Source organism: Lissotriton vulgaris, chromosome 10, assembly GCF_964263255.1.
Source record: "Lissotriton vulgaris chromosome 10, aLisVul1.2, whole genome shotgun sequence".
NCBI lineage: Eukaryota > Metazoa > Chordata > Amphibia > Caudata > Salamandridae > Lissotriton > Lissotriton vulgaris.
In genome coordinates this window covers 1,104,720,210-1,104,748,017 of record NC_141698.1, presented here as the reverse complement: position 1 = coordinate 1,104,748,017, position 27,808 = coordinate 1,104,720,210, and the positions used below count along the sequence as shown (strand labels likewise).

The 27,808-nt window shown below is 49.0% G+C and overlaps 1 protein-coding gene across 4 annotated transcripts in view; it reads right to left on the bottom strand.

Moving 5' to 3' along the window:
• ANKRD28 (ankyrin repeat domain 28) overlaps positions 1–27,808 on the bottom strand; it is a 730,284-nt gene that overhangs the window by 274,285 nt on the left and 428,191 nt on the right. For all 4 annotated transcript variants that reach the window (XM_086942193.1, XM_086942192.1, XM_086942190.1 and 1 more), the window contains exons 6-8: positions 27,611–27,698; positions 24,020–24,162; positions 5,861–6,073 (exon numbers count right to left, since the gene is read on the bottom strand). In XM_086942193.1, the coding sequence (XP_086798319.1) occupies positions 5,861–6,073; positions 24,020–24,162; positions 27,611–27,698 (444 nt within the window). The remainder of the gene's footprint in view (positions 1–5,860; positions 6,074–24,019; positions 24,163–27,610; positions 27,699–27,808) is intronic.

The following is a 27,808-nucleotide window of genomic DNA, read 5'->3' as shown; positions in this document are numbered from 1 at the left end:
ACCTTCGCTGGCGGCAGCGCTTTGCGCTGCGTTCGCCAGCTCGACCTAAAAACAATGGTGCCCGCACCATTTCATGGGCATTCACACGAATACTGGTGCATGCTCACGCCTGTGTGAACACGTGTGTGTGTGCCTACGAAATGATGCAGCCTGAGACTCCATCATGGCACCTTTATTTTCCTTTTGGCCAGAGCCGTACGGCAGACAGCACTGGCCAAGCCAGTACCTCCAACAGGCGAGATCTACTGGCATTGTCCCAACTCTTCCCTGTCCCATAACCTTGTGTTTTTATATTATGGACTGTTTCCCCTATTCCACTTTAGTTTACAGTGATTTTTGTCTCCTGATGTTTATTATTCTGTTTTAATTACCCAAGATATGTGTATACCAAGTAATGAAGTGGATATTAACATCACCATGTCAAGGCTCCATATATGTGGAGAACTTGTAAAATATGGCTTTCTTTTGGGCCTCCTCCACCCATTACTGCTGGATATAGCTATTTTGCTTCATGCTCCAGAGACCAGAGGCCTTTGGGCAATCGTGCTATATAAATATTAACAAAGCTGGTACACTGCAGAGACACGCAGAGAATGCCATCTGGATGTACAAGCTGACAGTGTAGGCTCTTCCCTTCAGTCTATGTCTTACATGCAGAGTTTCATTTGTACTAGAGTAAGTGCTGGGGCACAAAGATTACCTCTCAAGCCAGCGGCAGGCGCAGCCCAACAATGGGCTTGTTGAATATAAAGGGCACCTAGTCTCGAATCTACCTCCCCCCTTTCATCCACAACATTACACTCCCTGTACCTTTATTTCACTACTGCAGGCTACTTTTCACCGCTTTCTTCCTCTGTCCCTGTTCTACCCATCTCTTCACCCTTCAGTCCTTTTCTACCTCTCGCTTGTTCTTTGGCAAAGCCCGATGATGGAAAATAAGGCCCAATCCTCAAATATTAGTGTTCGTGAACCCCACCGGCTGAACTTAAGCACTGCTTCCATGCAGTGATGGGAGCTCTCAGAGTCCCTGAGCGCCAGGTTCAGAACTACAGAGCCCAAAACCAGCAGCAGTGCATTCCTGCAGAAGATTCAGGTGAGAGGTTATGATTTCAGAGACAGACCTATGCACACTCCAATCACACATCTCAGGAGCTGCTTCAGTCCCACCAGCTCTGAGCCCCCCTCAGCAGTAACACAGCCACAGGTGCCCCTACCAAGAGCACAATCCTGGAATCCTTTACACCCTGGCCCTTTGCCCCAGCGGGTATGATGGCAGAGAAGGAGGTGCTCTGACACAGGAATACAGAAAGGGGTAGTAGGGACTTGCGCCCAGTCGGCAACAGCAGTGGTCCTCTGGGTTTGGCACAGCTGCTAGCACGAGGAGATCCGCAGGGACATGCTTGCTACGACTTGGATGGCGTCTGCTGCACTTCTTGGCAGCATGGCACTATAGGACAGCGGCATGGTATTCTAGTCATTCGCCAATCCTGCCCGCTGCACCACTGTGCAGAGTTCAACATCGAGGACATCATGTAGGGGTCGCAGCTGCAACCCCTCGCGTCAGGGGTGGCAACATTAGTGCCAAGACCATTTGGGGGCTACGCATTCCTTATTGTCCGCCTGTTTATTATACTAAAAATGAAAAATATTTTATCATTCAGTATTAGTGCAATAAAAAAATGGAGCACTATGGTAGCGGCTGTGATGAGAAAAAATGTTTTTTAAAAGTACCTTGAATGCGTGCTTGTGCGTGTTGCACGTGTGTGAGAGAACGCTTCTGTATGTGCGCGGTTAAGTGAATAAGAGTCAAGTGACAGGCAGTGAGATTGCGGGAGACTAAGGCTCGGACCTACTTATTTTTTACACATGACAACCCACCAAAGATGCAGTGCTGCTTAAAGTCAATACGGTGGCTTTTTTCCTTTCCTGTTGCACTGGCACAATTGTGGCAGCCATGCGCCAACGCACATAACGTTGTGCCAGAGTGTGCATTTTCTGAAGCATAGGTTTTGCACTAAAAGGGGTCCCTTCCAGAACAAAAACTATGCTTTAAGTCCTTTCTCACTATGTATGTGTGCTGTACAATAAAGCACACATGCAATGTTGGAAAAACGAGAGGAAGTATAAACATTTCTCCTCGTTGCTGGGTGCATCGGAACCAGCAAGCACCATCCATGATACAAATTAAAGCAAAGCAGCGCACAGTGCAACTCTGCATTACTCATGATACTATCCAACACAAATCCTCAATTGTCACGTTAGATAGGTCTAAATGGGAAATAAAATCAGGGTCAGGGGTCATATGATGCCACTTACTGTGATATCAAAGGGTATGCAAGGCTATTTCCTCTACCCATGACATTTTGGTGAATCTACGCCTATTTTCAGCAGAAGTCACAAGTAAACAACTTACTGGCATAAGACACCAGCTTAAGTTTGCTGCCTTCTGTCAAGTGGCACATTACCTGCTGGCACATGGTCAAGCTGGTATCATCAAAGGCATCCTTTCTACTTCCGACCCCCACTGCATCTTTGGTATTGTAAGCTACAGCGGTCATCTCGGGAAGAAGGGGAATGGGCAGCATGTGAAAGGCAGAGGGAGGTAACGAGAACAGGTCACACTGGTCTCCAGGGTTCCTCGAGGCTTTAACCAAGATGTCCACACGAAACAGAACATGATCTACTCCTGTACAAGCAGAGGGGTGCCCGACTTACAAGCAACACTCAGTGGGTAGGAGGTCCCACTTAGGGCAGACAGCCCAGATGTTTAACATATGGAAGCAGTTTCCACTCACTAAGGGCAACAGGCAAACGGGGTCTATAAAAGTGCCAGTAACTGCCTGGTTAAGAGGGACACGGTCTTCGCCAAGCATGAGTGGGTTTACAGTTTGTACAGTGCAATGCTTGCTGGGATGAGGAGTATGTCACCTAGCAAAAAGTAGTATAAAATGAGCAATAATGATAGGTGGCCATCGGCCCCTACGGTCACTGGGATGGCAAAGAAACGACAGAGTCCTGCTGTGAGGAACAAGAACCTCTGTTTATGGATTTTACAAACTCAAGGCTCTGGAGAGGCCAAGTTCAAGTCTGAGATCGGCTGTCTGCCAATAAGCTGCTCTGCATGTGCTGTACAAGAGCCCCTGGAGGCACCCTTCCACCCTCTTACTGTGTACCTTCCTTACTTGTCATGTCGAAGCTTCATGCACAGAACTGCCATGAATTACTAAACTGGCCCATCCCACTATTGTGCTGAATGCTTGATCGTTCTAGATCCTGCAAACACATTACTTGATGTAGCCCCAAAGGTTCTCGAGTAAAACAGGCAGGGTTCTGTGCCCTGTATCTTTCTAAACACATCACAAACACCAGCTGCATCCCTAACTTAGCAACAAACACAGACAATGCAGGTGCAGTCAGTTTGCGAACCTAGGGTGAGGTGTAACACTACTTTAGGCAAGTTCTAGGGTTAAGCTTCAGCACCCAGCAGAGGAATCAGTCTCATACCCCATCCTTTCTGTCCTCCCAGCAGCCAAGGTCCTCTAAATCCTGTCCTTCCACGCCCAAAGTTATCTCCTCAGCTGCATAGTGCCAGATATGGAACATATGAGGTCAAAGGTGTGAAGGAAGCCAATCTCCTGCTTTCCATTGGTTCTGTCAGGCTTGCACTAGTGCGACACGACAGTGTACCATGGGTTCGAACCCTCGACCGTTGTGTAAAATGTCATCTCGCTTCTGATACCTTCTCGCTACTGAACTTCCAGCACGGATGCCTACATCTAGCTAGCCTCATTGCACCACTGCTCGACAACGCGAGATCCCAATAGCACTGGGAAGAGCACTCCATCAATTAGGTTCGTTCCAAATTCTTTGTGTCTTGTCCACTCCTTTCCTCTCAGCCAGTCCCAGTTTCCAATCTATCATGTACCATTTCCGCACTTTGAGACAACCTTTTTACAGAAATAATCAAGCCCAATCTCCTGCTCATCTATGCTCCAAAGACTTGGTCTTGCTGTTGGTGGGCATGGCAGTGGGGGTGATATAGCATGCTGCGCTGTGGAATAACCTGAGATTTCATTTCCATACACAATGCAGGTTTCCCTCCCAACCTAACAGAGCTGACCAGTTGAGGGAGGGAGACGCCCATTACCTTCTGTAGCTCGTGAACACGACAAGCAGCTAGCACTAAACTAATACGGTTTTCAGTCAGAAACTCTTGACACATTGCAGACACTAATCGATTCATTTTCCACGTTTTAGGCAGCAGAGCCTCCCAAACCCTAAACTCCTCCAGCTCAATGGCATCCTGATTTACAGGAAAGCTGGAAGACCACAGGACAAGCTGGTGACTCCCAGTTACTTGTCCAGCTCAGGACTGGGGGTTTTAAGGGCTCAAACCGGTCATCTGATACCAGATGTCCAAGTAGGGCCATGCGAGGCTCCAACTTTATACAGAAGGAGCAGGAAACCTTTTCCAACAGGAAATTATTTTACAATGCACGCAGTTCACCCACAAACCATCAGGAAGGTTTACTCAAGCAACATCCTACTCTTCAGTATATTATAGAGTAGCTAAACTGGCAAGTTACTCCCTTCAGAGGGGCGATCAAGAGAACACCTGCAGTAGAATGTTGCCCAAACAGCACGACATGAACAGTGGAAAACAGCAGCAGGAGGGACAAGGATAACTTGTGAGAACTCAGCTGAGCTCCACGGCATCAGCCACTGACATCGACAGCAACAGATCTAGATCAAGTACATACAAAACCAGTCCTTGGGAGGCACCTACTTTACAACCAATCTTCAATACAAAACTGGAAAAAGCATCAGTACACATAGGGTGGGGCCTTTTGCCAAAGGAGCCTCTTGATTTGAGAAGTTCTCAAAGTGCCCAAAATCAAAGGGCCAACACGTGTTTTCGCCAACACTAAACTGTTAACACTATGTTAGAAAGGACCAAGAAACAAAAGCACACAAAGCAAGGTGCTCAACAGACACGAAAGGCTCTCTGCACAGAGGGACAGCGTGCGACGGGCAAGGCAAGGCAGGGCGTGCGACAGGCAAGGCAGGGCGTGCGACAGGCAAGGCAGGGCGTGCGACAGGCAAGGCAGGGCGTGCGACAGGCAAGGCAGGGCGTGCGACAGGCAAGGCAGGGCGTGCGACAGGCAAGGCAGGGCGTGCGACAGGCAAGGCAGGGCGTGCGACAGGCAAGGCAGGGCGTGCGACAGGCAAGGCAGGGCGTGCGACAAGCAAGGCAGGGCGTGAGACAAGCAAGGCAGGGCGTGAGACAGGCAAGGCAGGGCGTGAGACAAGCAAGGCAGGGCGTGAGACAGGCAAGGCAGGGCGTGAGACAGGCAAGGCAGGGCGTGAGACAGGCAAGGCAGGGCGTGAGACAGGCAAGGCAGGGCGTGAGACAGGCAAGGCAGGGCGTGAGACAGGCAAGGCAGGGCGTGAGACAGGCAAGGCAGGGCGTGAGACAGGCAAGGCAGGGCGTGAGACAGGCAAGGCAGGGCGTGAGACAGGCAAGGCAGGGCGTGAGACAGGCAAGGCAGGGCGTGAGACAGGCAAGGCAGGGCGTGAGACAGGCAAGGCAGGGCGTGAGACAGGCAAGGCAGGGCGTGAGACAGGCAAGGCAGGGCGTGAGACAGGCAAGGCAGGGCGTGAGACAGGCAAGGCAGGGCGTGAGACAGGCAAGTCCCTCTTACCAGGAAGGCTGTCTATATTCAGGAATGGAGGGCTCGCTATACACAGATTTAACTTTTTCACATCAACATAAATAATAGAGGAAGAAACTATAAGAGCATTGTTTCTGAGCTGAAACAAACCCAACAAGGTTGCCCAGACATGGCCTGGGGCTTCTTACCTTAATATTCACATCCGCTCCATTGCAGACCAGGAGCTCTAGACACAGTGCACCATGAGTTGAGGCTGCAGCAAAGTGCAAAGGAGTGAAGCCCTTCTCGTTGACCTGATTGACATTAGCACCACTGTCTATGAATTCATTCACCACAACATCCTGTCCGTTGTAGCAGGCAACATGCAGGGGGGTGTTTCCATAGGCATTTGGTTCGTTCATCTGTCCAAACAAAAATACAGAAAATAGGTGAGGTCTTGTGAAGGTTAGTCAGAGCACTGTAGCATTGTGAAAGAGAAGCTGTTTGAAGTGAAGAACACTGTAGGTGTCATGCAGGGTTGGTCAGATGCAACACATGTTCAATTATCTGAAACATTCCAGCAACAATACATCAAGAGTCTGCATACACTGACATACTGCAGACAGACTAACAATATAATTATTTTTGGACTGCCAGAGAGCAGACATAATAATGGGGGGACACCTGTAAACTGCAGCAGTATGGAGGTGTAGGATGTCTTAAGTGTTTCCTGACCTTACCTATGGGGCATTTGTGTCCTGGAGGCTCTGTGCAAAATGGGGATCAACACAGAATAAGTACATCAGTGTTTTGATCCAACTCTTTCAGGTGCTACACTGAGATGAACCGTTGCTTGTAGCTGAAATTGCAGTCCGCAACAGAGGTTTGCAACACGACATAGCTCTGGATGAGTAAGGACCACATCTAACTCAACATGCACTATACCCAAGGTCTGCAAGTTAAAATGTAATTGCAATTGTTAGTAACATTTCTATTGTGTGGCTGCCACCCAACGGGTATCCTGGCGCTGGGATTACCACTAAAGGAACACTGTGCGTAACTGAAAAGGTCGAGTCGAAGGGACCGAAGAGTTAATTACTCGGAAAAAGTCTGTTTTTCAGTTCCTTCCTAAACAGCAGCACAGTATTAATTTGTCTGATCTCGATAGGCAATGTATTCCAGAGTCTGGATGCTACAAGACTAAACGATCTGCCTCCCAGTCGAGCTTTGTTGAAATGTGGAGTACATATCAAATTAGCTGAAGAACGGAGGCCTCTAGCTGGAGAGTACCAGAGGAATTTCCTCTGTAAAGGCTTAGGCCCCATTTTATGAGCTGCCCTATAAACAATACAGAGTGCCTAGAACGGAACTCTCTGCGTGATGGGTAACCAATGAAGATCTTTTAAGGCAAGCAAGGCAGAGGCTCTGCGTTGTCGGGTTAATGCAAGCTTAGCTGCAATTACTTGTATCCTTTGCAGCTTTTTAGCAAGGAGACTGGGACTCCGAGGAGTAGGGCATTGCAATAGTCTAGTCTGCTCATGATAATACTCCTTACCACTTGGAGTTTAGCTGAGGCTAGTAAGAAAGGGAGTATTTTTCAAAGAGCTCGGAGCAGCGATAGACAGGTGCTCAATGTTTTATTCACTTCGGAGTCTAATAGTAGGTTACTATCTAGTAGTACTCCTAAATTACGAGCGGTCTTAACAGGCAGCTGGGGATTATTTGCAGAGCCTGGCCAAAAATCCACTGGTAGAGGACAGGGGTTTTACTTGCGGCACAGTATAGTATTTCCGTCTTATCGCCATTGAATTGCTGAGAGTTATCTCGGAGCCAACCTGCTGTCTCCCGCATACAGCTATGAACATTTTCCAGGGATACTGCATTGTTGCCTTCAAATGAAACGACAAGTTGGGTATCGTCTGCATAATTTAGAACTTCAATGGCGTAAGATTTTATGAGGGAGATAAGTAGACACAAATAAAAATTAAAAAGGATTGGATTTATAGCCGAACATTGCAGGACCCCATGTTTTACGGGCTATTTTGAGAGAGAAATGGCAACATGGTTTCTGCCTGCTGCCTGTCTAAAAGATAGGACTGCAGCCAGTCCAATGCCTTGCCCATAATACCATTCTCCTCAAGTCTCTTAATCAAGATCTTTTGATTGACTGTGTCGAATGCGGCTGACATGTCTAATAACACTAAGATCACTGTTTGGCCATTGCCAGCCACAAGTGGATTGCAGCACCTATTGTGCGAACACTAATGGTGCAAATGTGATGGTGCAAAGCAAGTCTTTGAAAACTGCAATTCGATATGGTAAAATAGACCTTTTACCAGGCCAAAACCTTCCCTTTTAATACTGGTAAGTTACCCATAAGGTGGGACAAGGGTGCCCTTAGCGCAAAAGCGCATGGTATTTAAGAAGTTGGACATGTGTACTTACGTTTTACATGTCCAGGGAGTGTACAATCTCCAAAGTTGTTTTTTTTAACTCTGGAAAGGTTGGCTCTCCCTTAGGACAGCAGTGGGTTGCATTATAAAAACTTATAACGTAGAACGTCGATTTGAAAGTAGCTAGAACCAAGATTCAAGGACTCAAATGAATAGGAATTTATAATCCAATCTGATGGTAAAGCCGGATTTTAAATTACTATTTAGAGAACGCCAGAAAGTCGACATTTTCCTATCTAAATAGTAACCATTCCCAAGATAATCCACAACTGTCACCTGGCAGCCTGCTGGGAGGTCAGAACTGTTCTCAAAACAAGGGAACAAAAGGGCCTTGGCTGGGAGAAGATGAGAATTCCTCCTGAAAGGATGGACTGGGTGGTGAGGCCACCAATCGTACAAGCTTAAAAGGGGCAGCCCCTGTCACAGGCAGATGTAAACTCACATAGCCCTGCCCCGACATGGTTTAAGTAGCCCAGTGGGCAGGAGGAACCAGTCCCAGAACTGGTTTTGCACAGGTTTATTTCTCATTATACAGCACACACCTCAGGAGTGTGACCATAGCTCTGACCAAGGGAAGAAAGAACGATTTTGCCATGCTGGAGTTTGTCAGAGCAGAGCACTGTGAGATTGCTTAGGGCCTCACTCTCAGGAAATGTCAAGTGGATAGGATTACCCCTGGGACCTTTTCCCTCATCGGTTAGTGTCACCCCACCAACATTTAGGCATAAAAGTGGCACCACTGGCTAACTTCCTCAGAACACTGCTTAATCTGAGGAAAACTGAAGGGCTGTACCTGCTGGACTAAAGAACGGGAATCCAGATGAAGGACTGAGCCTGCTGTTTTACCTGTGGAGAGAACCCCAAGGGTTGGACCAGCTCCCATATAAATCCTACAAGGTGTGTCGGCTAACCTCCTGTTAAGCGTCATGAACATAAAAGACGCAAGAAGCCTGCAACAAAGAGGAGCACAGCTGACCAATCCCAACTGAATGCATCCTTGACCCTACTGGTGGCTTATGGGACATTAAGTCTTAACCCACCAACAGAAGCCCAAAAGGTCCTGGAACGTTGGCTGGTGGAGTGTACCTTCTCCCCCTCAAAATTGCAAAAGTGAACACCTTGGTTCTTTTATGAAAAAGTTCAGAAAGTTTGAGGATACCACTGAACCATCATCAAACTGCAGCCGCCGTCGGCGCATTGTCGGTCTGATATAAATTGCTGGTTTTCCTACTAAAAGTAGCTCAAATTCCAGAAAAGTTTGTAAGTCCAAACATGGGAGATTTCATTGGGACCAACACTGAGCAGCTCTCCAAGTCATCAAGTGCTATGTTGGACTCAGCTGGCAGCTGCCCTGCCGATGAGAAAAATCCTCCAGAAAAAAAGACTAGGTCAAAAGGTAAACTTTTCACAGGGACAAACCTGGCCCCCGTATCGGACCTGCACGCCATCGGAGCTGACCTTAACTTGTAACTTTGACCCAGTCTAATGTGACCAGATAGCCACGGTTGATGCTTTTTGGTGCTAGTAAACTCTAAAAATGCTAACAGTTATCTCCGGTTCCACTAATCCAATTTTTTCCGCTTTGGTGTCGATTTGCTCAGAAAAAGTTGAACTATTTTTATAAATTGGAGTGGGATTTTTATTGTATTGTGTTGACAACTAATTAACGGTTTTGGTAATGAAAAATGCTTTGCACTGGTTTTCCTATGAATTTGTGCCACAGCTACCAACGACTGAGATAAGGTTTTAAATTAAAGTAACCAAACTGTACCCAATGCAGAATAGCAAATTTCAAAGTAACATAGTTGGGGTGCAGCACCTATCTCGCCGACTGTGACTGCAGGTGGTAAATGAAGCAGGGGGTACAGGGAGTGCTGCAGGAGGTTTGCATACCAAACCCTCCTTTGCCAGTCTGGGGCAATCAGAATATCTTGTTCCAGGTCCTTGCGTAGCTTCCTCAAGAACTAAGTAATCAATGGAAGAAAACAAAAGTAGAAAATTCCACCTCAACCAAAACGCATCCTGAAGGCTCCTGCAACAGATACGGTCAGGCTTAGAACAGTGGGCAGTGTGCATTTCATGAGTGGCAAAGAGCTTAACCTGAAGAGCACACCTCAGGGAAAAGATTTTTTGGACCACTTCTAACTCAGACTGGAGTGTTCAAAGAACCTGCAAGATGGTTGGCAAACAGACAATTTACGAATGTGTTGCCAAGGCACATAGTCTCTGTGCTTCCCAGCAGAGAACGCGAGACCCCAATTCCACCCTGCATGCTGATCTACCACATCACAGTCATATCGTCTGTCAAGTTCTGGGCAGAATAGCTGCAGGGAAGGGGAGAACGTGCTGTTCAAGCAGGCTGACGTGAAGAACCAACTTCTGTGCAGCCCAAAGGCCTCTGATCTTAGATGTGCACTTCACCCTAGGATGGATGCATCGGTCATTGCTGAATTCACTACTGATGGAGGAATAAAAGGAAATCCCTTAAACAAGGTATTACTTTACTGACCACCAGCGCAATTCTTCAGTGGTGTCCCAAAAGACCTGAGGGTCTCGGACAAAGTCCTCTGTGCTAGAACCACTGTAGACAAAAGGCACCACTTGAGATCCCTCATATGCCAGCATGGGTACGTGACTAGCAGGATGCAGGAAATCAGCAGACCTAGAAGGCAAAGAGGCATCAGGTCTGGAACAAGAGATCTCGCCCGAAAAATCCACATCATACCCGAATTGTCCTGGATCCTCTAGGAAGGGAAGGCTCTCAAGGAGGTTTTTCCCAGTACTGCTCCTCTGGGCATGCTAATGAAAAACCCCGGGTCTAACAACCGGGATGCTAGTGCCTGTAAATGGCCCGACACTGGAGCTGTAGCAAACTTGCCTAGAGCAGCCAATAATCATGTTACAGGAAAATTGAGATCCCTCACCTTCACAGATGTGCTTCAACCACTACCATAACCTTGGTGAAGATGTGGGGTACGAATGTTAGCCCAAACAGGCATGCCGAACTGATAGTGTATGGAAACTACCATGAATGCTGGTACTTACAGTGCGACTGAAGGATTGGTCTATGAAAGTAAGTGCCTCCAAATGGAGTGATAAATGCAGTCTTCTAGCACAAAAAACACCAGAGCCTGAGACTGAATCTTGAACCTTTCCTTGCAGAGGTCCAGTATCGAACACAGACCCCATATTTCTTCGAGACCAGGAACAACCAGCAATAGGACCCTTGCCCAGTTCCTGCTCTGGGTCCAACTCCACCAATACTTTCTGCAGCAGAGCCGCCACCACCACCACCACCCCCCACAGTATCTGCATGTGATCCTCCAAATGAAGGGTCCGAGGTAGATGGATGTGGGGAGGAGCCTGTTCCCCTATTATTTGCAAGACTCATTGGTCTGAAGGTATGCCCTTCCCGGAATTGCATTAGTCTTATCATCAAGACAAGACTACTGCAATGGACTATACCAAAATCTGCGGAAAGGTTATTTAAACAGACTTCAAACTCTACAAAATGCAGCAGCCCGCATGCTTTTGAATGTCCCCAGATTCCATTCTGCATCCTCAGCCATTTCCAGGCTTCACTGGCTGCCTTTGAAGCAGCGTATAGCCTTTAAAGCTTTATGCATTGCCTATAAGGCTCTTCATGGACAAGGCCCGGTCTATCTGAAGGAGAAATTAATATGGTACAAGCCTGGCAGGACTCTCCGTTCCAGCTTTGCCAGTAATCTGGTTGTTCCTTCCTTTAAATGTTGCTCCTCAGGAGGCAGGAACTTTGTCGCCTGCACAGCCATGAACTGGATTCAACTGCAGCAGGGAACTCAAAGCCACTAGTTCCCTCTCACATTTTAGAAAGTCCTTAAAAACCTGGCTATTTAAACAACCAATGTCTTCTGGGCCTCCTTGATCCTGTAATTTTCTAGAACCAATATGTCTCTGGGAATTCGTCTGGCTTAGCAAGTTACTTCATTATTTAAAGACACTTTCCATTAAACCAGTTGCATGCATTTCTTGAAGTGAAGCCAACACAGCTTTCCAGAGGGTGCTGAGGAGGAGCAGGAGGGAAGGGAGGCTGTTGTGCTTGCAAGCCTTTCCCCTTGCCTCTGTCCAGAGTAAATCTGCTGCTGGACCGGCTTGAATGGCTGACGCTAGGAAAACGAGAATTGTTTATAAGATGCACCGCCACGGATGTGAGGGTGTCTCCTAGGCACAGGCATGCGTCGCTGTAAATTCAGCTATGTGTTTATTCAATAAACTATTCCTTCAAAGTTTTTATTTCCAAAGTATTTTATTCATTCTTGTGTTCAAATTTTATGAGTTTTCATAGAATTTCCATATATTCTCACATCTTCATATATATATAATCACTTTTCACATTTAATCCTTCCAGATTAGTCCTTCCAATGCATTTCGGCGTAAAGCCTTCATCGGGGAAGTCTAAAAAGAATAATAACAAAATAACTATGCAATCCTCCTCTATGTATTTTAATCGCATTCTCACTGACTAGTATGCAAAATTAAGTCAAAATAAACATATATACAAAACTTAATCTAAACGATACTGGTTGTCTAACGTCTAAACCACTTTACAAAAAATTTCTAAAGGCATACGTATCTGCAGTTGTATAATTAACCAAGTAAGTAGTTATTACGTAATATCCATGATTTAACCAAAACTGGTATAAAAATCTGTTCATTTCCGTAAACTTTAGGTTACTGAATTCAAAGACTGAGCTGGAGTTTATCAAGTTGATGTAAATCACTACGAGGTAATCCTAGTGCTTGCACTATCATTGCTAGTTATTCACTATTTATGGAAAAGTCAAATGCATTTACGCGCGGATGTGTGGGGAATTATTATCAAGGATCAAAACGCGTAGCTGCCGGGGAGCGCCTCCTGTGCTTACCGTGACTCGTGCCTTAAATTCTACCTTCTGTTGAAGCTGTCGCCATGTCTGGCCATGCGCTATAGTTGGCGTGTGACGTGTATATAGGGCGTTCCGTGTGAGTGATGTAAGTTTAAAGGAACTTCGCTTAACGTGAGAATCGTGTCAATAAAGTTCTCAATACCGCGGCGTAATGCATTATGGTTAAACTATGTGTTCCGAGTGAAACAGATCGAACGGAAAGGAACAGTATCAATCCTCAGCAATATAACAGCACTTGAAGCGGTAAATCAATATCAGATAAAATGTAAACGCCCGTAATCATGAAATATACAATACATGCAGGATAAATACATGATTTCAACATAACTAAATGTAAAGTATAAACATAAATAATAACATGAACTGCATAGTATGTCAGCGATTATCCAGCACTACAGTGATGTAATCATAGGTGAAATAAACAGACACATTTCATAAGTAGCAACCAAATTCTCTACGTTCATTCATCCCATGAGGTTTAAGGGTCTGTAAAAAGTATATCCAGTGGTTTTCACGTCTTAGAAGGGCTTTCTTATTATCTCTGTCCTCTGATTTTTCTACCACTTCTAGAACACAGGTTTTTATTTGGTTGATTTGGTGATTGGCTTCAATGAAAAGGCTTGCTACCACAGATTTCAAGCCAAGAAACTGAACGGGTCTGGCGAGGAGCACAGTAAGGCTGCGCCACTTAGAAATAAACAAAACAATTGCCAGTACTGTGCAATAATTTTCAAGACAATAGAAGAAAAAGCTCCTAGTCGCTAATTCCAAAAAGACCACTCTTTCAGTCAAAGTTTATAGTAGAAAACTTGGTAGTCTTATTTTTATTTTTACAAGTTTAGTTAGTTTTTTGTTTTTCTAAAAGATTTTTTTATATATAGGTTCAAGTAGTCACGTAGTGTAGGAGCTTTTGGCTTAGGAATGGCTGCTCGGACGATGTGGTTTGCAATGCTTTCATCCTTTTGTTATTATTCTTTTTAGACTTCCCCGATGAAGGCTTTAAGCCGAAATGCATTGGAAGGACTAATGTGGAAGGAGTAAATGTGAAAAGTGATTATATATATGAAGATGTGAGAATATATGGAAATTCTATGAAAACTCATAAAATTTGAACACAAGTATGAATAAAATACTTTGGAAATAAAAACTTTGAAGGAATAGTTTATTGAATAAACACATAGAACAAGTTACTTACCTTCGGTAACGATATATCTGTAAGAAACATTAGTTAGTGTTAGATTCCTTACCTTAGAATATCCCCAGGCGTCAGTCTGGATCCGGAAACTTTTGCGTAGCAGTACCCCTGCGCGTCGGTAGGCGTCGTCTGCAGGCGTCCCCTGCGGCTCCGCGTCCGTCGTCGGCGTCGTGCGCCGTGATGACGTCGCTGGAGTACATAGACGCCGCCTCCGCGCGCTGACGTCAGTTCTTTGCACACAGCTTTTCCGCGCCAGGAGACGCAGAGCCATGAGAGAACCAACACTGGTGCCATGTACAAACTAGGGCCCTGAAAGGGATGACCTTAACCCTAGGTATCAGTTCGCAGAACGGGGAGGATGGGTGGGTTCGGTAAGGAATCTAACACTAACTAATGTTTCTTACAGATATATCGTTACCGAAGGTAAGTAACTTGTTCATCTGAAAGAAACACGTTAGTGTTAGATTCCTTACCTTAGAATACATACCCCAGCAATACCAACCCCGGTGGTGGGTCTGCGAACCAATACAAAACTACACCAGAAAGTCCTGGAGGACAGAACGGCCAAAGAAGCCATCCCTCCGGACTTGGCTGTCCAGGCAGTAGTGCCTCGCAAATGTGTGCAGCGAGGCCCACGTAGCCGCTTGGCAAATGTCCTGCAAGGGGACTCCCCGGCCCAGGGCAGTAGTAGCCGCCGTGGCCCGAGTGGAATGGGCCCTCAGCCCAACAGGAGGCTCCTTCCGAGCCAAAGAGTAGCACGCTTTGATGCAGAGGACGACCCATCGAGAGATGGTTCGTTTACAAACCGCCCGTCCCTTCTTCGCACCCACGTAGCCAACAAACAGTTGGTCATCCACCCGGAACTGGCGTGTGCGATCCATGTAAAATGAAAGCGCACGTTTTGGGTCCAGACGATGGAGCCGCTCTTCATCCTTTGAAGGATGCGGAGGCGGGAAGAAGGAAGGGAGGGTGATGGACTGCCCGATGTGAAAGGCCGAAACAACCTTGGGCAGGAAAGAAGGTCTAGTCCTCAGAACCACCTTGTCAGGATGAATGGACAGGAAAGGAGGTTGGACAGAAAGAGCCTGGAGCTCACTCACCCTCCTGGCAGAGGTGATGGCAACCAGGAAAGCCGTCTTTAAAGTCAGGAGACGGAGAGGGCAAGAATGAAGGGGCTCAAAGGGAGCACACATCAGGAAAGTTAGAACCAGGTTCAAATCCCACTGAGGCATCACAAACGGAACAGGTGGAAACATGTGAGTGATGCCTTTCAAGAATCGAGTTACAATCGGGGATTTGAACAAAGAAGGCTGATCAGGAAGCCTCAAAAAGGCTGAAAGGGCAGAAAGGTAGCCCTTGATAGTGCCCAGAGCAGAGCCCTGCTGGGCAAGAGAAAGAAGAAACAGAAGAACCTCCGAAAGAGGGGCAGAAAGAGGATCCACAGCCTTTGCTGTGCACCATGCCACAAATCTGTTCCACCGACAGGCGTATACCGACTTAGTGGAGGGACGCCTGGCTGCCAGAATAACATCACAGACTTCAGGAGGCAAGTCAAATGGCCTCAACTGCCGCCGCTCAATCTCCAAGCATGGAGGTGGAGACTGGACAGGTTCGGGTGGAGGACCGTCCCCTGCTGCTGCGACAGAAGGTCCTCCTGAAGGGGCAGGCGGATCGGGGGACCGACTGACATGCTGAGTAGCTCGGGATACCAGTACCTTCGAGCCCAGTCCGGAGCCACAAGGATAACTTGGGCCCGGTCGCGCCTGATCTTCTTCAGCACTCTGGGCAGAAGTGGTATAGGCGGAAAGGCGTATAACAGACCGCAACTCCACTCGCGCCGAAAGGCGTCGCCGTGCGAGTGCCGTCTTGGAAACTCCAACGCGCAGAACTGATGACATTGCGCGTTCTCTTCTGTGGCGAATAGATCTAACCAAGGCTCTCCCCATTGCAGAAAGATGCCTTGCGCCACGTCCGAGTTCAGACGCCATTCGTGATCCATCGAGCACCGACGGCTGAGTTCGTCCGCCCTGGCGTTCAGAGAACCTGCCAGGTGTTGAACCGTCAGAGTCACGCCCTGACGTTCCAGCCATTGCCAGAGGCGCAGAGCCTCCTGGCAAAGGGTCCACGACCCCACTCCGCCCTGTTTGTTGCAGTACCACATGGCGGTGGTGTTGTCGGTGAACACCTGCACTACACTCCCGTTGACAAAGGGGAGGAATGCCTTCAGTGCCAGACGAATCGCCCGCAGCTCCAACAGATTGATATGGAGCCGGGACTCCGCCGGAGACCAGATGCCTCTGATCTCTGCCTCTCCCAAGTGGCCACCCCAGCCCTGGAGGGACGCGTCCGTCACGACAACGTGCTCCGGTTGGGGAAGGGAGAGGGACTTGCCCCTGACCCAATCGCGGTCCGTAAGCCACCACTGCAGTTGTCTCGCAGTGCCCTCCGAGATCAAGACGTGGTCGGACAAGTTGCCCTGATGCTGGGCCCACTGAAACTTCAGGTCCCACTGCAGAGCCCGCATCCGCCACCTGGCGTGATGCACCAGAAGGATGCAGGAAGCCATCAGTCCCAGCAGCCGCAGCGTCAACCTGACCGAGACTCGGGATAGCGGCTGAAAGATGGGAATCAAAGCCTGAATATCCCGAACCCGCCGTTCCGGAGGATAAACCCGAAACTGCGCCGAGTCCAGAACCGCTCCGATGAAAAGGAGCTTTTGAGAGGGACACAGGTGTGATTTCGGCACGTTGATGGAGAACCCCAGGTCGTGCAAGAGGTCTGCCGTCATCTGAAGGTGGTGGACGACTGTCTGGGGCGAGCCCGCCTTCAACAACCAGTCGTCTAGGTAGGGGAAGACTGAAACCCCTAACCTGCGCAGATGGGCTGCGACCACCGCCATCACCTTTGTGAACACCCGTGGGGCGCTGGTAAGGCCGAAGGGGAGCACGACAAACTGAAAGTGCTCCTGGCCTACCGTGAACCGCAGGTAACGCCGGTGGGCCGGCAGGACGGGGATGTGAAAATAGGCGTCCTGCAAGTCCAACGCTACCATCCAGTCTTGCGGGTCTAGAGCAGCCAAGACCTGAGCTAACGTCAACATCTTGAACTTCTCCTTCCGGAGGAAGCCGTTGACGTTCCTTAGATCCAAGATAGGACGTAGGCCCCCCTTGTCCTTCTTGGGCACCAGAAAGTAGTGGGAATAACAACCACGCCCTACTTCTGGCCCAGGAACGCGCTCGATGGCCCCCTTGGCCAAGAGGGCCATAACTTCCTCCTGCAGAAGTGTCAAGTGGTCCCCCGACACACGGTGGTTCTGCGGTGGCATGGCTGGAGGAGAGGTCTCGAAGGGGAGGGAGTAGCCCCTTCGGACAATTTGCAGCACCCACCTGTCCGAAGTGATCGTGCGCCAGTGAGCGTGGTGATGGCGAACCCTGCCACCCACTGGCGTCACATGGGGCCGAAAGCACGGACTAGGAGGATTTTGGGGTAGATGCTGCGGGGGAAGGTGTGGTCTGACCCCGCCGTTGTCCCCGACCGCCACCACGGCGGTTTCCACGGCCGCCACCGCGTTGGAAGGATTGTTGCGGCGCGTGGCTGGCAGCACGTGTGGGGGCGCCCCTTCCTTGGCCACGAAAGGGACGAAACGAACCCGGTTGCTGACGCTGGGTCGAGAGACCCAAGGACTTGGCCGTGACCCTGGAGTCCTTGAAGCGTTCCAGCGCGTGGTCCGCTTTGTCACCGAACAGGTGACAGCCATCAAACGGCATGTCCATCAGTGTGTTTTGGACATCAGCCGAAAAATTGGCGGATCTCAGCCAGGCGTGACGACGAATCGCCACCGTCGTAGACATAGCTCTGCCCAGCGAGTCGGTCGTATCAAGACCACACCGAATGGAATATTTCGCTGCATCTCGGCCCTCAGCCACAGCCTGACCGAGCTTTGCCCGCACCTCCATGGGGCATTCTGGCAGCAGCTCCGCGACCGTATCCCACACAGAGTGGGTGTAGCGGCCCAAGAGGCAGGCGGTGTTGCAAGACCGCAGGCCCAAACTAATGGACGAGAAGACCTTTTTGCCAAACTGGTCATACCTCTTGGATTCCCGGTCGGGCGGGGCCGACGGGAATGCGGACTGGGAGGTCGAGGCCTGGATCACCAGACTCTCAGGAGTGGGGTGGGTAGACAGGTACTTGGGGTCGTCCGGACAAGGACGGTGGCGCCTGGCCACGTTCCGATCAACAGGCGCACCTGAAGCGGGCCTGGACCACGTGCCCAACAGAACGTCAGACAAGGCTTCATTAAACGGCAGCAGAGGCTCCAATGGGCATGACTGCGGCTTGAAGACCTCGGTGAGGATGTTAGGCCTCACGGCCGCGACGGGGAGCTCAAGGTTTAAGGCCTTGGCAGCCCTCATCAGCACCACAGAATAGGCAGCTCCCTCCACCGATGCCACGGTTGGGGGAGAGATCAAACCAGGGTTAGGGGAGTCGTCCAAACCACTGGCATCCCCCAAGTCACCTGTCCAGTCCGGGTCATACTGGCACTCGCGAGCCAGAGGGTCCTCGGACCCCTCCCAACCTTCACCGTACTCCTCATCCTCTCCGTATTCGGAGTCAATGATGAAGACCGGCTCCTCGGGGTTCATGGGCCCCATCGGCGCCGGGACCGGCGTCGATCGACGCCCGTCCGGCGCCGCGTCCGGCGTCGGAGAAGGTAAGGGGACGGCGCCGCCCGGAGCCGGCGTCGGAACCCCACCGCCGGCCGGAACCGGCAGCGGAGAACCGGCGCCGCGCGGGGGCGGCGTCGGGGGTAACCCCGATGGCAACGGCGCCGGGGAGGCCGGAAGACCAGCCGGCGCCGATCCCGGAGGCCCCTGCGGCGCCGGGGTCGGAGCCGTCGGCGGCGCCGGGGCCGGAGCACCCGACGGCGCCGAGGCAGGGACACCCGAACCGCCAGGGCCCCCAGACGGTAGCACTGGGCCCGCAGGCACCGTAGGCCCCGTCGGAGAAGCGAGCGCCCTCATGGCCATGAGGAACGCCTCGATCTCCTCAGGCGTCGCACCATGCCCAGGGACCGGAGGGTATGAGGCAGGCCGCGCCGGCGACTCACGCGGAGCCGCGGGGATGGGGTCACCCGAGCCCCCGGCCGCATCGCGCGAGCGTCGGGGGGGAGTCGGGGGTACGATGACGACGCCCCGACTTCTTGTGCTTCTTACCTGACGAGGATGACGAGTGGCGTCGACTTCCGGAGCGCCCGGCGCGGCTCCGCGACCGCTCCCTCGAACGCTCTCTCGACCTCCGGCCGGACCGGGACCGCTCCCGGTCCCGACGTGGGGCCGACACCCGGAGCTCCAGCAGCTTGCGGGACCGCTCCCGTCTAGCCTTGTTGGTAAGGGCCCGGCAGTCGACGCAGGAGTCCACGTCGTGGTCGGGGCCCAGACACCGGAGGCAGAGGCGGTGATGGTCTGTGACCGACATCGTGCGCTCACAGCCATCGCAATTCTTAAATCCTGGCATCCTATCAGGCACAATAGAGGAAAAAAGACAATCGAAAAACTTGGTCAAAGACCGGAGTACTGCTCTTCAGATCTGCGTCCACTGGCGCGGAAAAAAGAAGAACTGACGTCAGCGCGCGGAGGCGGCGTCTATGTACTCCAGCGACGTCATCACGGCGCACGACGCCGACGACGGACGCGGAGCCGCAGGGGACGCCTGCAGACGACGCCTACCGACGCGCAGGGGTACTGCTACGCAAAAGTTTCCGGATCCAGACTGACGCCTGGGGATATTCTAAGGTAAGGAATCTAACACTAACGTGTTTCTTTCAGATGCTGAATTTACAGCGACGCACGCCTGTGCCTAGGAGACACCCTCACATCCGTGGCGGTGCAACGGATATTGACTATATATATTCCTGTGCGGGAAATAATCCTGGAGCACGTCTTACAGCCTTAATCTTTGATCTAACACGGCAGTGCACAGTTGATCACCCATAATTGTTTATAAGAGCCACAACGTTTTCGGTACTGTCAGTAGCACCTGGACAAGGATTGAAAATCCAAAAATCAGGCTGTTGATCTCGCTGCCTTGAACCTTTCCATAGCTAAACATGCCTGTCCCATCAAAAGACATGTCTGTTAGTGTAACATAAGCAGGACACATAGTAGATCTTACCCGTTCATGCTTTCTCATGGCTACCGAGAAGCCATGGCCTCTGGCAAACCCAGACTGCTGTGTCCAGGCTTTCCCTTATGATTTGCCTAGAAGGATCTAGTCAGTCTTTCACTACATCTGCAAAGCGATTCTTGAGGTGTTCTTGAAGATTCAGCACCTAGCCATGCCCCACAAGGAGTGGGCATGTGTAGTAGCAAAGAGAAGAGGTATCTATCAACCGAAGGACTTAACTACATGCTGAGAATATATTCTTACATACTGCATACCGTTTTTGGCATTCTAGATCTGGTGAAGCTGTAGGGAAAAGACCTATGCTTTGTTGCATGCAAGTGGCCTGCACAGCCAAACTTTCTGATATGCGTGGACAGAGAAAGGGTAATAAAGTTTGATGCCACCTACGCAGTATATTTGGCTTCCTTTCCACAGCCAGTAAGGGCAGATAAATACTTCAGCTGCCTTCCTTAAGGTGACATCGTAAGTAGCCATGTCTGGGGTGGGTGGGCCTCAGAGGGACTGTCTCAGTCATGGGCAGCAAGTTTGCTGCTCACTGCGATCACCAAGGGTCTGCCAGAAGCGCTGGTATGAAGAGAGTTCAGGCAGGCATTCCTTACTGTATCTGGCCACTTTGACTATCATGTATGCCTCACTTCTGGGCCTTACTAGGAATGTTTAGGTTTTTCAAAGCGGTGTTTGTGGATCCACTGGTGTGGTGTCAGAGCCGCAGGAAGGCCCATGGGTAAGAGCCTCTGAGCCAGTTAGGCTCCAGTAAGCACAGGAGGCGTTTTCTACAAGGGAACTGTGGGATTGAATGATGCAAATGGAGGATCCACAGGCAGAGCCCCAAATAGACCCAGGAGCCCAAAGGCGCAGCACAGGGGATCGCAGCTTATGTGACCAGTACCACAATGGCATAGAGGAACTGAGCCAGGTCCGTCACAAGCAACGGACATTCCAGATCTACTGGCATCAGCACTGCATATGGTAGAGGCTTGTCTCACTCGAACATGTGCTCTGGAATCTGTAGGCAAGAATGCCATATGAAAATATTACGGGCCGCCAAGTGGCCGCTTTATTTAAGTCAGTTACGGAACTGTTGCGTCTTACTTAGGCCTGGGTGATGAACTTCGCTCCGTTCTCGGGCTTTGGGGAGTTTTCTGCATTCCACTGAGGTCGCGGAGTGCAGAAAACTCTGCTTCGCGATGTGCAGGGGATTTTTCCCCCGATTGCGATCGGTAAGTTCGCGAGCTGCTGCTCGGGTAGAATTGCTACTAGAGCGGCAGAAATACCAGCACAAACTGCAGTTTGCACTGCACTCTCCCACTTGCGGAACTTCGCAGAATTGTCTTGTAACTTCACGGAGTTACGCGTAGCAAAACTCTGAACTACGCCCAGGCCTGGTCTTAATAGTGATACAAAACGGGATGATGGACGGAGCGTTTGAGCAAATCAAACACTAACCTCCAGTCAACTGATCTGGGTTTAATCCATCACCATTCTTTAGCTCACTCAGCCACCCCAGTTCAGACATGGCCATATGCAAATCAGTCTGACCCGGTGCCTCATGGGAACAGTCCAGCCTGAACTGCCAAGCCATATCTTCCCTGGACCGGAAACAAGCATCCTGGGACCGGTTTCGGTTTCATAATCCTCATCAGCCAGGCTATCTTGAATCCAGTGGCCAAGTGAGCAAGGGACTCATGTCTGAGCACACCCTGCCAACTTAGGGCAAACAAAGAGATACAAAAGGGGATGATGGACGGAGCGTTTGAGCAAATCAAAAACTCACCCCCAGTCAACTGATCTGGGTTTAATCCATCACCATTCTTTAGCTCACTCAGCCACCCCAGTTCAGACATGGCCATATGCAAATCAGTCTGACCCACTGGATTCAAGATAGCCTGGCTGATTAGGATTATGAATCCGAAACCGGTCCCAGGATGCTTGTTTCCGGTCCAGAGAAGACATGGCTTGGCAGTTCGGGCTGGACTGTTCCCATGAGGCACAGGGTCAGACTGATTTCCATATGGCCATGTCTGGACTGGGGTGGTGTGGAGTGAGCTAAAGAATGGTGATGATTAAACCCAGATCAGTTGACTGGGGGTGAGTGTTTGATTGGCTCAAACGCTCCGTCCATCATCCCCTTTTGTACCGCTCTGGTCTTAATAGTGTCACAGTAGCCGCTCTACCAGTCATGAAATGTTTGAGATCAGCGCTCTATGATCCTGTCAGGAGGAGATGTAAACAAGAACTGGCCCAACTATCACCCAAAGGGACTGATGGGATGCTGAGGGCATGCCATGCCTCAAAGAGAAGCACACTTTTTCAGCCTCTAACCTTTCCTTTAAAAATGGTTTGTGGAAGTGTTTTTCAGGTCACTAGTATTGTTCTAATTACTTTATTTCTATTTTTTACACAGCTGTTTTTTAAAGCAAATACCTGAAAATTGGCCAATACAATATGTTCTGAAACATTTCTATTGCTCAGAAAACCTGGACTTTTTTCAAAATAGATCAGTTTATTATTTGTAAATACATATGCTGTGTAAACAGTGCTCTGGGATATGGTGGGTGGGCCAAATCAGTGGTTAGGACTGCCAATGAACATCCACTGGGAGACCATTCATGGTTATACGATGGCTGCAGCCTCCAGGATCAAGGAAATAAGACCGCAGTCAAGTACTGGGCAATCCAGGGGCTGCCTTATTACTTCCTTTAGTGTGCATTTCGATAGTCCGCACACTGCACTTCACACCATCATATAGTGCATTCGGCAAGCTTTCAAATAGAGTAGTTTAGTTTTTCAGTCTGTTAGGCCCAGTGTGCCAGAGCCCTCGTCAGAAGGCCGCTCAGCACCCACTGCCACAGTGCCTGTGTGTAAGTGTGATAATTCAGACCATTTGAGAAAATGGCTTATGTGACCGATATTAGTTGTTTATATTGTACACTGAATTAATAAATAACCATTGTTCTGCTCATCTCTAAATAAAACAAACAATGCCACCATGTGGCAGCTGAGATAAGTGCCTGGGTGTTGACAATTGAGAGCCAAGCAACGGAAACCACTGGCTCAATTTAAGCTCTGGTTACCACGGCTGTGGTAGATATGCCCAGCCTTCTCACCATGTCCAAGCACACAGGTGCAGCATGAAAAAGGACCTGCTGTAAAAACAAGCATGTTTACCAACATCATTGCTCATCAGGGGCTCCTTGCATTTCTAACTCTACGACAAAATGATCCTAGGCTACTCCTGAACCCACATCGACAAGTCCGGTGTTCTTAAACTACACTGGACAACATGTTTCACATGGGCCAAACAACTAGAGTTTAGTAAAGATTCGGCTTACAGACTAGTCAGACATGCACTGTACTCCATGTGTTTGTTCCCTGCCGATGGATGGCACGGAACCCACGGGCCAGTCTGAGCTGCAGAAACCTGGGGCACACCCAGCGGGCCTAATACCACACTACACCTCAGAAGGCTGAAGGCATCAGAGGAACAAAGTCCACAACAGGTTCACCGCATGACGTTCTACCGCACCCCATTATAAACACTTTCTAAAGCCACATTTATTTCAACACCAACACAAAGCAGCGCAATTCCCAGTTTGTTTCATGTTCACTTACATCAACGCCGAGGTCTAACAGGTACTTGACGACGCTGATCATTCCGCTCGAGGCTGCAGCATGCAGAGGCGTGTAGGACTTCTTGTCTTTGCAGCTCACTTCAGCAGAGTGGGAGATTAGCAGTTTCACAACATCAATGTGACCTGAACACAGACACAAGAAAAGCACAAACCAGGACCAGTTAGTTGACACTGCATGACTCGGCATGAACGTTAAAGTCCATCATCTCTTCAGACCTTGCCGAGGGGCACTCCCTTAGGGCTCCCACACCTCTTCTGCTCAAACACCATCTCTCCTCCACACCACTTTCTTGGCCTTTGTGGTCACTGGCTTTTTTTGGTGGAGTTTCTCTCTCAACGATTCCGACTACCTGTTCACTTACCCTTCTGTCGTCACACTGTACCTTGCACTGTCATTCACTCACCCAAATTTCCCACAACATTTTTATATTTTCATCCTGAGAAGACCTCATAACCTGCAATCCACCTACTTAAAGGCACACATTTACCGTCTTTTCCAATGACAATCTTCTTCACACTTTCTTCATGTTCTCTAGCAAACAACATCATGCCATTCTAAATAAAACAAACTATTCTGTGTTAATCTTCTCCTGCCATAAGCAACAGCAATCCTTGGTCAGTGCCACATCCAAGCCAACTCTTGTCTGTTATATTTCCCAGTTTGTCACAATCTGGGAATTCTCCGTATTGTAGCTCAGGCAAACTGGCTGAACACCCACTGAGTTTACTGGGAGGTGTTTGTATTTCCACATCTTTCTGTACGAAGCTTGCTCTATATAGGATATATCAAAATGAAATATATCTAGTAAAGAGTCCAGGGTGTTCCCTATGAGTGGACAGGGGACTTGCTACGGCAATCCCAAAGTGCTCTATTAGGGGGTAGTGTGGTCAGGCAGCCTTAGACTTATAACAGAGGGGTGCAAGACATTTGCAAACACACACAATGGCCAATAAATGAAACAACTCAAGAAGGACATCCACATCAATTTATAAAAATAACAAGTATCCTTATATATGTATACCATTCAGGTAAGTTTTAGATAGGAATTCTTTTCAGTTCAACAAGTTGACAGTGCAATTTTTAGAAGCTGCAATGTTATCCCATGGGAGGAAAAAGGTCAATGCAGCATTCAGGTACAGTTCAGTTACCTACAGGACCAACCTCCAGGAGTGAAGCGGAGTGGTGGACAAATAAGGCAGCACTAGCAGAACGCCACCAGCGGCACTAGGGCGGTCTGATGCAGAGGTGCAAAACAGCATTGGGTGCCTAATGTTACTCTATGGGTATCAGCATTCCTGTAAAGAGGCTGTAGACCGAGAGGTCAGTCCGGCTGAACCAACAAGGGCGGGGTCCGGTCTCGAAGTTTGGAGATGTAGCAACACCTTTGGTCCTCTTCTCCACGGCCCATGGCAATGGGTGCAGGGGTGTCTTTAGGCATCTGGTTTTGTAACCTAGAGCAGTTGCGGTAGAGGGGGGCCTGCGTGTAAATGCTGAAGGGGATGTCGGAGGATTCACTGGGGGTGAAACCACAGTGGACTGTCTCTAGAGGACTGCGTTGACACAGTTGGCCCATTTAAACTTGGGCTTGGAGCGACTGGTGTAGTGGGTGTCTTCACATATCTGGTTTCTGCGGTCAAAGTCCTCAAAAGAAGTTTTGGATGCCTGAAGATTGTAGGAAAGGAGATCTGCACTTGGAGAGATCTTGGTTCCTGGGAAGTGCTGGTAGGTTTCCCAGGCATTGGGGTCTCAGCAGCTGCTGGACAAGAAGTAGACTTTTGTTGCAATTGTTGAAGTCAGCAGACAGGCCGGCAAGGTTGACACCAGGTCAATTGCTGGGTCTTCAGTTCTTGCAGGATGCGACTCATAGTCGGTCTTGGTCTTTCAGGTCTGCAGGATCTGATTTTCTGTTGCCAGGAGCTCCCTTAAATACTGAATTTAGTGACGTTAAAGGAGTGTAGACCAATGAGCTACTTACCCTTGGGGTCACTACAACCCCTGTATGAACACTCCCTGTGGGAAGTGGGCATAATTTGGTCGAGGAATTCTTAAGATTGCCGTTACAAAGATGGCAACCTCTGAAAAGTTCTGTCCATTTCAGTTAGCCCACCTTAGGGGTGGTATAAACCTGGCAGTGGGTACGTCTACCTGACAAGCAAAATGTACCACTTGTCCGGATGCCAAAGGCCTCTGGACAAAGGAGGTCAGCTTCCTCTCCCATGAGTGTAGCATGATTTGCATGTCAAAGGCAGCAGCTCTTTGAAGCTTTCCGACCCAGAGGTCCTAATCAGCAGGTCATCTTGAGGGATGGGGTAATGAACTCTGTGCATCCTTTGTTTGACCTCCTGAGAGCATAGGCTCTCACCCTGCGAGGTCCGAAATATATCTCGGATAGCAGACTGGCAGAGATCAGTCAGCCAACACACCAGAGGTTAATAGGTTTTTAGGGGTCACCACTAAGGTGCCTTCTGTGTTTACAAATTCACAAATACACCACTGAAACCAGGGTGGGTTTGTGAATACAAGATGTTTGATATCAAACATTCCTATTTTCAGAGAAACCATAACGTAGCTGGTGGAACTCGCTTTCACTAGTGTCCAGCACATGGCTTCTCTGATCACTTGCACTGGCAGCAATGGAACAGGCAAGCACAGGGGCATATCGGCTCATGCAGGTATGTCCTCAAGTAATATAAGGCACCCTGCCTCAGGGCTGTAAAGCCTGCTGTAGGGGCAAGTTACAAATATTAAATGCAGTGCTGGGGGACAGGGATGTGTGTCATGTCGTATTTTCTTTTTTGTCGGCACCAAAACACGCACCCTGCGATGGCACTCCTGTACGAGTTTGGTGAGGGTGGCACAATTTGTGCTGCAGCCCTTAGGGACCCTCTTTAGTACCTCATGTCCTAGGTACCAGGAGTACTATTTATTATGGATTTACAAAGGGTGCTAAAGGTACTGCAATTGGAGGAAACAATTGTTCAGTTTTAGGGAAAGCACACTGGCACTAGGGACCTGATTTAAAGGAACCTAGTATATGTCAGTCAAAGTTGCATCAAGTACCAGGCAAAAAGTGTGTGTGTGTGTGGGGGGGTGGGGGCGGTGGTACTACAACAGAAAATAAATCTTCAAACATAACATACAATTATAACACACTATTCCTCCTTATTTCTTTGCCCAATCAGTTCTTGGTGAGAGACTTGGTGTGCCTCTAACAGACAATTTTAAATACGCCTATCAGTAACTTCAAGTACTAACAAAGCAATTAAGAAATGTCCCAATATACATCAACTAACTGAAAGCACCATTTAACAAAATTGTATTTGATTATCTTGGGGCTTAAGACTGGCAAAATAGGGACTGGAATTGGATAATTGGTGACAGGCCTTGCCTTAGAGCTTGTTGCGACTACATTTCGATGAGCATACACTAAAAAGACTTATTTTAACACATTCCTCAAGTCCTGACGTCTGGAACGTGGTTTGCCAAAGAGTTAAGCAGCAGGACACCCATTCTCTGTTCTACGTAGAACAATCATTTTGGTCTGGAGGGAGGATCTGGAAAAGTACATACCCATGTAAGCAGCCCAGTGTAATGCTCGCCGGTCCTTCTTGTCAAAAGCATTGATATTGGAGCCCCGGGACAATAGCAAATTGATCATCTAGAAAAGAAACAAGAGAAATATAAACAAATCCACCACCTTATGGTCCATTTTACATTTAAATCTGTTTTTTATTGCATAGTTAAATCAAAACAAGAGCATTTTGAGAG